The sequence below is a fragment of the Seriola lalandi genome, unplaced genomic scaffold (genome assembly GCF_002814215.2).
Source record: "Seriola lalandi dorsalis isolate HSWRI2012SDOR001 ecotype SW California unplaced genomic scaffold, Sedor1 jcf7180002054998, whole genome shotgun sequence".
Lineage (NCBI taxonomy): Eukaryota > Metazoa > Chordata > Actinopteri > Carangiformes > Carangidae > Seriola > Seriola lalandi.
In genome coordinates this window covers 1,133,443-1,144,653 of record NW_019525547.1, presented here as the reverse complement: position 1 = coordinate 1,144,653, position 11,211 = coordinate 1,133,443, and the positions used below count along the sequence as shown (strand labels likewise).

Sequence of the window (11,211 nt, the reverse complement as noted above, 5' to 3'; positions counted from 1 at the left end):
CAAAACAAAACAAAATCAGTCAAGGCAAGTTTAAAGGTGCTATATGTAAGTCTTTTAGTTTAAAACATTCAAGACTTAAATGTTTGAAGAAATTGTTTTATTGTCACATTCCATTCATTGTATTGCAGAGAATGCTATGCTAACCAGTTAGCTCCAGCCTGTCTCATCTCAAAATACCACTGTAGCATCGAATCTGCCCTCAGTCCAACATGAGATGATGAAGAAATAGCGCTGCCCAGAGGAGAAGACACCACTTTAGCCCACAAAGAATGGAAACAGCTCTTGGTGAGTAAAGTAATGAAGATTGATGCTGAACTCACAACATTTTCCCTAGACTGGAAGGTAAACAGCTGTAAATGATAAGCTTGAGTACAGTGCGACAGCAAAATTTACATATAGCACCTTTAAAATCCCTGGCCGGACTTGAACCATCAAAGAAGAGATACAGTTCTTTATTAAATAAAGCTCATAAATAGAAGGAGAAATAAATATGTGTTGTAAACCTTCTTTAGCATCAGTGTCTCTAAAATGTCACATGCTACGCTGCTGTAGTCTTATTTGTAGTCATCTGTGCTCGGGTGGTTCCAGAAGAACTACTTCCTGCCTGTTTGTCTGGAGTTTCAGAACTGTGGTCGGTCCGGTGACATATGACACACGGGAGACGCTGTCAGTTTGATGTGATGTCAGTCACGAGCAGAGGCACAGTGTGGTGCAGCTCACCACAGCGGCAGCACTGACAGATCAGCACAAACACATCACCAAATAAATACAGCAAAGAATGAGTTGAAGGTTTTAGGTGTAAAGTTAAAGGGCGGCTGTATTTAGCGCTGCAGTGTGTGTTTTTCTGTGGGGGGAGTGTGTGCAAGTGTCCTGGTTCCAGGTGCTGTCCCCGCTGTAACCTGAGCTTCTCTTTATTAATAAATAATGCACCTGGACCAGTCGGCTCATCAGTTCGCTCATGAGATAGGCAGCTCTGCCTCATTCAGCAATTTGCCCTCCAAAGGACAGATACAGACACATACACACACACACACACACACACACACACACATACTCATACACGCAGACAGACACAACAGAGCAGGACACAACATCACAGAGTTGGAGATAATCTGACAGTTTTCAGGTTCAGGATTCTATTTCAGGGATTTTTGATTTTTGTTTGTGTCACCTGGAGCGACCTCACCAATCATGAATCCTGAATAGTAAGTGTTGTTTCTTTTCCATCTGCTGTGTGCCACTGTGTTACTGAGGTGTAAATATCCTGTTCCCACACAACACATACTGCACACCACTGGAAGACACTGACATCTGCAGTTTAACAGTGACTCCTGACATGGAAAGTCTCCAGATATGTTGCTTTAATCCTGTGTATGTTCGTAAAACATAAAGTACAACATGGATGATCTTATAGTTTTAGTCGACTCTGAGGTAGTTGTCACACTTACAGAGTTGTGAATCAGGTACCTGGGGTTAAAGAAGAGAAAACTGACTTTATTTTCTGCGTGGGCAATTCTAGTTAACTTGGAGTTGGATCACTAGGCTGCTGAGGCTGCTGGGTATTGTAGGCCTTAGGCAGGGAACGCACTGGATGTGTGGCGTGAGTGTGGCGGCTTTCAGAATGTGTTGATTTTAATTTTGGCGCACGTTAATGGATCAGAGCGGACACATTGGCTGCGTGAGTCGTGCGTGAGATGCGTGATCTAGAGATGCCGTGTGCGTCTCCCAACAGAAACAGACAGAAAAAAGACCTGTTGATGTCATATTCACACATTACCAACAACATCACATAAAACCGACACCGCCATACAACTATAGTTGTCTCTGTCTACAATGAATCTGAATATTTTGACATTTTCTGTCAAAATAAATCAGAAATTAATTAATAACGAGGAGAGGCTATTATGTAACAACAAAGTCCATGTACGAAGGAAGTTGGGGTGGATGGATGGATCGAAAAACATTATAATTCAACATGGAAGCCTGATTTTGTTTCCCATTTCCAACTGATAATCAAAGCTGTTTCTTTTAAAATTGCTCTGCAGACATGCCCACCTCTGCTCCGTTCACGAGGCTGACAGGTGAGAGGGCAGTGGGTATCAATCTATGATTAGCAGCGCAAACACCAGAGAGACTCAGCCACATGTTTGAGCCTCAGACCCAGACTCAGACTCAGAGTCTGTTAAGACCAGAACCAGAGACTAGCAGATGTATTAGAACGGTTAGCATAGTTAGCATCTTTTATTTGTTCATGTTGTTTTTTAGCTTGTAACTGGCAGTGGCTGACACAGTGTTACTGGTTGTGCTAATGCTAACTCTCCTCTCCCTATTTACAAGGTTTCAGGTTTATTTAGCCCCGCCCCCTGTCCCCACAAGTTGACAGGATTGGTTCCTTATGTTTGTGACGTATGAAACCCTGGCTGGGCGAATCTGTTTTTATGAGACTGTCATTGGTTCACTGCAGTTCAAGGTGGAAACACTCTGTCATGTTGTTGACTGATTTTTTGCTCGTCATACGTTTTGCATTCTATATAAAACATCATATGGATGTTAACAAGGTTAAACACATCATGTGAGGTGGTCTTTAACTAGGACCATGATCGTTCTATAACCTTAACCACGTTTATTATTGTAACCATGATGATAAACATCCTCTACTCTTAACTAAGAACTTATGTCAACCCAGACAATGATCTTTGCCTAAACCTAACCAAACCTTTAAACCACTGTCACATCATTAAAGGGTTCGTTTTTTTTTGTTTGTTTTTTTCAACTAGAGATGCAAGTTCAGGAAATGCTATTATGGGTTGTATCAGTGGGTGGAGACAAACGACCTAATGTTGGATTAATTTGTTGGTTAAAGGTTAGAAAAAGATCCTGGCAAGGTTTAACCAAGTGCTGTGAGAGTCTAACCAGAACCATAAAAACTTTAATAATGCCCGTAACTACACGTTTATATTATATTGCAAGACTAGACATTGTGGTGGAAAACAAATATGAGTGACACTGAACACACATATTTATGACTTGATAAATATGGAAATTAACAACACATCCTTGTTACATTATCAGAAAACGTTGCATTTACATTTCCTTTAAATGGATTTGCTGTTGCAGATTAGTTGCACATAACATCATTTCTGAGACAGAGTTGCCACAGTGTGAACCTGTGACTATAGTAACCTGTGACTCCACTGCCCACATAGTGACATGATCAGGAACACTACTATATTTTTTACTGCTGACACTTTATGGCCCTCGATGAAACCACAGATATCTAATACTGTACTAATAGCAGTAGTGTGTGTTTGTGTGGCTGTGTGCATCCAAAACTTCTGTTTGTCTCTGTTGCCAGTTTAACTTGAACCTAATCCTTAACCTGGAACATATGGTGAACACCTGCATTATATTATAGACTAAGTAGAAACATAAAATAGATGATCCAGAAGACATGGTGAGAAAAGAAAATCTTTTTAGAAGGAAGTCATAATCCATTTTTTTGTCTCTGCCAAGGCAGCGTGTAAACATGATGGCTGTGTTTTCAAAGTCGTGCTGTGCAGAATGCCACCATCTGTATTTGTATCTGTTCAACAAAACACATATATATGATACACTGTACATGTTTATTATTAACAATATAACAAAAATGGTGAACATGAACTGCTCCCTATTCTATGTCCTAGTTGGAGAGACACTGTCAAGTGTTTTTTGTGTGAATGTTTACCTATGTGTGTGTGTGTGTCTCCACGCTCCAGTGACTACCTGTTCAAACTTCTTCTGATTGGTGACTCTGGAGTGGGAAAGTCATGTCTGCTGCTACGCTTCGCGGTAGGCCACACACACACACACACACACACACACACACACACACTAAACAGTTTTTACACAGTTTTTTTTAAGTTGATCATGTTTTGCACCCCACCCCCTTCCCACCCACACCCCACCTCAGGATGACACCTACACTGAAAGCTACATCTCCACCATCGGAGTCGACTTCAAGATCAGGACCATCGACATGGATGGAAAAACAGTGAAGCTGCAGATTGTAAGTTGAGATTGTAAGATTGTGAATTTGTTAATCAGACAAAGTCATTGTGACAACGTTTTTTTCCATTTGTCATGTTCAAGAAATCCAAACTGCTGAAAGTTTGAAATTGAAAAATAAAATTTCAGTGTCATGCATACTCAGTGTACCTGCAGTCAGGACTGACTTGCACATTGCACATCATCTTACTCTGTGTGAGTGTGTGTGTGTGTGTGTGTGTGTGTGTGTGTGTGTGTCTATTTATTAGTGGGACACAGCAGGTCAGGAGAGGTTTCGAACTATCACCTCCAGCTACTACAGAGGAGCTCATGGCATCATCATCGTCTATGACGTCACCGAGCAGGTTAGGGTTGGGGTCATCAACAATGATGGGAGAGTTTGAACATTAACTTCTCTCCTCCTCCTCCTCCTCCTTCACAATTGTTTCTCTCATCCTCTTCTCCGCAGGAATCCTTTAACAACGTGAAGCAGTGGCTAGATGAGATAGATCGTTATGCGTGTGAAAACGTCTCCAGGCTGCTGGTGGGAAACAAGTCTGACCTCGTTAGCAAGAAAGTGGTGGACGCTGCCACTGCTCAGGTAACAGGCTTCACATAGCACTGCTTAAATTTACTACCTCCTAATACTGTTAAACGACTCCAATCACCACTTTAGCAGCTGAGGGGGTGAAATGTACAGGGGCCCATAGAGCTCAAAAAACAAGCACATAGTTAGGAAATAGGACACCTTTTTTTGTGTCCCCATGGAAACACTTCCATTTTCATCCATGCTACTTGCAGTGTGTTTCTGTATTTACTTGTGTTGCGATTATTTGCACCACATTTATTGTCAAATCGGTGAAGATGTTTTCTGAATTTGTGTTCTGTCGATTTGCATTTGTTAAGTTGCAGAGCTCTCAGGGTTACTCTAGTAATGCTCATTTAAAATCAGAAAACAAAACTGGAATTGAGAGACAACACTATAGCTCCTACGTACCTGAAGGGCATATGTTGAATATAATGTAAATGTGGAAGAACCGAGGCTATGTCCACACTACTATGTTTTCGTTTCAAAACGCATCTCTTTTGCTATGTTTTCACCTCCAGTCCACACTACTTTAGTTTACAAGCACTGAAAATGGAGACTTTTTGAAATGCTGCTGGCCCGGTTTTAGTTTGAAATCTCCGGGGTTGCATCATAGTCTGCATGGGTGAAAACTGAGACCTTTGGAAATGATGATGTAGACACCACGGTTGCTCCCTGATTGATTCATATATGCCTCGACTACGAGTGGTGAAAACAAAATGGATAATGAGTTACGGATAATGAATTACTGACCTTGCTGTCTTTTCTAGCAGCTGTTGTTCAGTTAAATTCTGCATTTTAACGCTGCAGCTGTCTTTGCTGTTCCTCGTTCGTAGTATTTTTTTGCAACTAATGAACTGCAGAGATGACGATCTGCTTCCTGTTTAAGCTGGCTCACACATGCCCAGTGTATGTGATTGCTCATGTAGGTATGCATTTTCAGGTGTGATAATGGACAGAGATGAATTCTAATACGGAACTAAAGCGGTCGTCTAGACAGCGACATCTCTGGAGACATCTCTGGAGACATCTCTGGAGGGACCTGAAAACTCTTTGAAAACTCTGTTTCCAAATGAAAACATAGTAGTGTGGACGTAGCCCAAGTTGTTATCTGAGCCAGAACTTAATGCTAATTAATGGAAGCATAACCATGCTAATGCATTAACGTTAGCATGCAGACATGCATATAGTTGGGTTGTCCTATGTTGGCGATAATTTTGTAGTCCATCAGTTTCTGGGTTATGAAGTGAAGTGCTGGGCAGGGGGACGGTTTGACCTGTTGGTGGCGTTTCCTGAAAAATCTAAGTAGTTTTCAGCTTCTGGAAAATGTCCTCCACTACATTTCAGAGAGAAGTTTATATTCAGCTTCATTTATCTGATCTCTAGAAACACTTTGCAGAGTGTGTACTGTTTACATGCCAAACATTATGTACACTCATAAATTGTGATGCTCTGGTTGTAGTTTGAAATACCCAACAGAATATAAAGTTACGCCACCTACAATATAAAAATACTAATTGCTTCTTATACCTTACTTTTCAATATAGTGTATTGTAGTATTGATACATTGTGATGTTTTCGTATAGAATAAGATTCGTTATTGTTGCCTCCCTTCTGGATTCCCTCCTTCGTTCCTTGTCCCCTGTGCCTCTCTCTAGGACCTGGCCTCGTCTCTTAAGGTTCCCTTCCTGGAGACGAGCGCTAAGAGCTCTGATAATGTGGAGAGGGCTTTCCTCACCATGGCCTCCGAGATCCACAAGCGCCTGGCCAGTGAGGGAGGGGGGATGCAGGGTGAATCGACAGAGGCCAGGACCCAGAGCACTAAGATCAACAGCGCCCCTCTGTGGCTGGGAGGGGAGAAACAGACGCAGGAGGCCAGTAACTGCTGCTGAGCAGGAGAAACACTGTGCTAACCCGTCTACAGCGATATGTACACTGTTCAAAAGAGAGGGATGTCATTCCAAACACACCCACCTGACTAGCAATAAAATGAAATATCACATTGACATACAGTAAATATTCAGATCCTTTGATCAGTACTACTTGAAGCATCTTTGGCAGTGATTACAACTTTGAGTCTTCTTGGGTATGATGAGACACTTCTGGATTTGGGGATTTTCTGCCATTCTTCTCTATAGATCCTCTCAGGCTCTGTCAGATTGGATGGGGACTGTCAGTGGACAGACATTTTCAGGTCACTCCAGAGATGTCCGATTGGGTTCAAGTCAGGGCTCTGGCGGGGCCACTCAATGACACTCACAGAGTTGTCCCTAAGCCATTCCAGTGTGTGAGCTCAGGGTTATTGTGCTGTTGGGAGGTGAGCTTTAGGCACAGTCTCTGAACCAGGTTTTCTTTACGATACAGAATATCTCTGTACTTTGCACCACTCAGCTTTCCCTCAACCCTGACCAGTCTCCCTGTCCCTGCCGCTGAAAAAAAACCCACAGCATGATTCTGCCACCCATGGTATTGGTCAGGTGATGAGTGGTGCCTGGTTTTCTGCAGATATGACGTTTATAATTGAAACCATGTTCAATCTTGGTTTCATCAAACCAGAGGATCTTGTCTCTCACAGTCTCTCACAGAGAGTCCTTGAAGAGCTTATTTTTTTGTAAACTCAAAGTGGCTTTAATGTGTCTTTCACTGAGGAAAGGCTTCCGCCTGGCCACTCTGACATGAAGCCCAGATGGGTGCACTGCAGTGATGGTTGTCCTTCTGGAAGTTTTCTCCATCCCCATCTCCACACAGGATTTCTGGAGCTCAGTCAGAGCGACTGACAGGTCACCTGTCTTACCAAGGCCCTTCTTCCCTGACTACTCAGTTTGGCAGCCAGCTCTAGGAACAGTCCTGTTTGTTCCAAACTTCTTCCATTTAAGAATGATATAGGCCACTGTGCTCCTGGGAACCACCAATGCAGGAGAAATGTTTTTTGTAGCCTTCCCCAGATCTGAGCCTTGACACAGTCCTGTCTCTGAGCTCTGCAGGTAGTTCCTTACCCCTCACGGCCGGGTTTTTGCTCTGATATGCATTTGTCAGCTGTGAGACCTTATATACACAGGTGTGTGTCCAATCAATTGACTTTATCACAGGTGGACTCCAGTCAAGGTGTAAAAACATCTCAAAGATGATGAAGAGGAATAAGATGCACCTGAGCTAAATGTGTCTGAATACTTATGTCAATGTGATATTTCACTTTTTCCCTGTTAATACATTTGCTGTTATTTCTAAATTTTTGATTTATTTTGTCATTAAGGGGTAATGAGTGTAGACTGATGAAGGAAAAAATTAATTAAATGATTTTAGCATAAGGCTGCAACATCACAAAAACGTGAATAACTTGGCCAAATCAATCACCAGAACCGTGTTGGTGACAAAGTTTTACAAATACATCGAGGATAATTTACTGTATCACTGCTTTAACTCCTTTAAAAACATGGAGTTACAAAGTCTTATGGAAATAGCAACATCTTTGCATAGTGTGAGAAGTTTTCTGCAAAAAATGTGATATTAGCAGTTTGTGCTGCTGTTGTGGATGAATGTACAGTGTGATTAAAAAATAGTTATTTACCATAATTTCCTTCAGAGGTGATTTATAGTATTTACCAGTTTTTGTTGTGTTTTGTTTGTTGTTTGTTTTTGTCAATAAAAAAGATCTCAGGATTCTTGATGCTGAAAAACAAAACCTCATAAATGTGTAAGGTCTGGTTAAAGCTACAAAAACTACTTGTCAAAGTTGGTTGTACAAGATGGGACATGAACCTGAGCGTCCGCTGCATGGCAGAGAAATATTGTCCTCAAGAGGGACATGTCAAGACAATTTCAACATTGATGAAGACAGCATTACAATATAAGATGCAGAGGCTTTAAAATGTAATGTCAACAGATGGTAAAGTGACCAGTTAGTGTTATAACACAGCCAGAGGTGCCGTAACATGCTCTCTGTGTTCAGTGCTGTTCATGAGCTTTGCTGATGCATTCTGGACCAGTTTAGATGTGGCAGCTGTTGCACCATTCAAACATGTAAATACAGATTGGCAGTAATTTTTGTACAGCACTGAATTTTAGGTTCTTAGGTTCAGAAAGCAGGACTTTAAATGAGCTAATTGGATAATAAATAACCGCAAGGTTTGTAATCGAAAAATTTATTGCCAAATGTCCAAAACAGGAAGTTATATATTATTTGAAATGTGATCAAAACATATGAACAGTACTTCAATTATGTAAAATATTCAGTTTGAGGAACTGAGATGATTTTTAATAGCAGCACGGCAGCTGTTCAGGCTGCCCAGATTATTAAACCTTTAATGGTAAAAGATTCTCTCTGGATTAAAATCACCATCCAATCTGCAGTTATGACACTAGGAAGATATTAACGTGACAAATATCACTTCGGGATGTGAAGTGATTTCTCATAATTACCTGACAACGCTGAATAGCTTTATTAGGGTCATTTTTCACACAGGTCAATATTGTAGCTCTGTTCTGTGTAAAGAACAGTGACATGATGATTGACTTTAGATTCATGCCATTGTAATCAGCTGGACATTGTTTCAAACAGCAGAGCCTGTATTTATCAAGCATCCAGAATCCCTTGTGTAGGAATTGCATGGAAGCTAAATTAGAGAGAGTGATGTCACTGTTTTACCACATTGTCCTCAAACTAGAAATTATGAATGTGTTAGTTGAGAATCTGGAGTATTAAACAAGATGCAGAATATATGGCCACTTGTTAAAATATGATGCCATTTACCCTTCTGTTGTAATTAAGAATTTGCAAATGTATTTGAATGTTAATACTGTGGGAAAGATGTCAGCTGGAGTTTGAGTTGACTGTATATCCAGCTGCTGGATAAACAGTCTTCAAGTCAAGTGTTGAGCAGAGATGTTAGCATTTAATGAGGGGCCTGAACAAACTGGTGACTGTAATCCTGAATTTCATAAATGTCCAACACAGTCAGGCTGCTGTCAGCTGTCCTTCCACTAGATGTCAGTCTTGCTCTGTTTCTCTGTTGCCACTGGGACGAGCTGATAAACTCTCCTGGTTGACAGGCAGTTGAACCTCTCGTTGACAAAATTGCGATCTGTTTTCTCCCTCTCCTCTTTCCCTCCATTTCTCCCTCCCTTACCTCTCTGCTCCTCCTTTGTCCTCCACTTAATGTACCCCTCCCTTGTCTAATCTGAGCCTTCCTGTTCCTTTTTCTCCCTTGCCACCTTTCCATTCACCTGATCCCATCTTGTTGTCCTCTCCCCCTCTTATCTTCCATTGTCCCTATTCTTTTCATTCAACCTGCTCCCTTCCATCTAACTCATCCTGCGTCCTCTTTTTCTCTGTATTCCCTCAAGCTCTCGCTTCTCCTCTATCTTGCATTGTTCTGCTTCATCTTTCACCCTCTCTCTTTTTGGTCTGGCTCTGCGGCTGGCTGCTGCGTTCTTAGTTTGGTTGTTGCGAGTGTGATTGTGGGACAGCGAGGATGTTGCCGATTACATTGAAGGTATGTAGTGATGTCACTTGTTCGTGCGATACTGTACACCTCACCACCACTAAAATGTCAACCATCCAACATGTGGATACAAAACCACAATCCCAAGGTGCACTAACTAAACAAAATGTTTTTACTGAAAACCAGTGGAAGGTCTCCCCAGCAAGCCATGTGATCCCGAGCATACGGCTCAAATTGCAATAATCTGTATTAGACTTCACCAAAAAGTATGGGAGAAAACTCCAGTTACCTAATGGACACCTTAAACCAGAATGCACAAAGGAGTAACAGAGATACGGTGATGTGATCCTAGGCCACTTAGTCTGCAGAGCTGTTCTTGTTTTGACTCGTGTTCCTCTGGAGTAATCCAACCTTGTCGTGAAAACCAACTGTACTCACGTTCAGGCAGGACAAGGGTTTATTTTTATCTGCCAGCATTACAGCAGGTGATCCAATTATACATCTGAGTCTTGTCCATGTTCTGCATTAGCTAAATCAGTCACATTTAACATGGTCAAAAAAAAAAACTTCTCAGTGTTGTAAGCCCTGCCTTCTCCATAACACTAAATGCTCTAATCACCTGTCGTAAATTACATTGTTTCATTGTACACTTTACAAATATGATAGAAAAAGAGTGTAACCTTAGTAAAATACACTATTTAATATACACATTGATTATTATGTAGACTTTAATAAATTTGGAATCTAAATATGTCTTAAAAGCATATTCTATCAAAAATAGGATATACACTCAGTTGGCTCTGACACACAGTGACTAGAATAATGCCCCCCCCCGCAAAAAAAAGAAAAAAACTGCACTCACATGATACTTCCCTGATGAATTTTAACCAGTATCCAGACATACCAAAGCACCAGATGCCTACATACTAACTGGCAAACCTCTATTGCCACAGGAGGTAGCACAACACAAACAAGACCGGGTCAAATTACCACAAGATTACCCTAAAGGCTAAGCTTCATATTACCAAACTACTTTGATCCAGGACGAGCCCCCAATTTGTCACAACCCTGCTCAAGGCTGGACAAAGGAGGGAAACCAGACATGAGTTATAACTAGAAATAAACTTATCATACACAACTAAAAAGGAACTCCCTCTAAAG

At 41.3% G+C, this 11,211-nt stretch overlaps 1 protein-coding gene across 2 annotated transcripts; it reads left to right on the top strand.

Moving 5' to 3' along the window:
* The first annotated feature begins 214 nt into the window (after positions 1-214).
* LOC111647549 (ras-related protein Rab-1B-like) lies at positions 215-6,854 on the top strand. 2 transcript variants are annotated; one of them, XM_023397170.2, is made up of 6 exons: positions 215-228; positions 3,756-3,828; positions 3,950-4,045; positions 4,293-4,388; positions 4,493-4,624; positions 6,268-6,854. In XM_023397170.2, exons 1-6 carry the CDS (start codon positions 215-217, stop codon positions 6,499-6,501), a joined length of 645 nt encoding a protein of 214 aa, XP_023252938.1. In that variant the 3' UTR covers positions 6,502-6,854. The 2 variants fall into 2 exon arrangements, with proteins under 2 accessions (XP_023252938.1, XP_023252937.1); XM_023397169.2 differs by lacking the exon at positions 215-228 and adding an exon at positions 1,015-1,205.
* The last annotated feature ends 4,357 nt before the right edge of the window (positions 6,855-11,211 follow it).

Excerpts from the sequence above, each read along its gene's own strand:
- LOC111647549 (XM_023397170.2), top strand. Across the intron at positions 4,046-4,292 it reads AAACAGTGAAGCTGCAGATT|TGGGACACAGCAGGTCAGGA; the intron begins GTAAGTTGAGAT and ends TCTATTTATTAG. Across the intron at positions 4,625-6,267 it reads TGGACGCTGCCACTGCTCAG|GACCTGGCCTCGTCTCTTAA; the intron begins GTAACAGGCTTC and ends GCCTCTCTCTAG.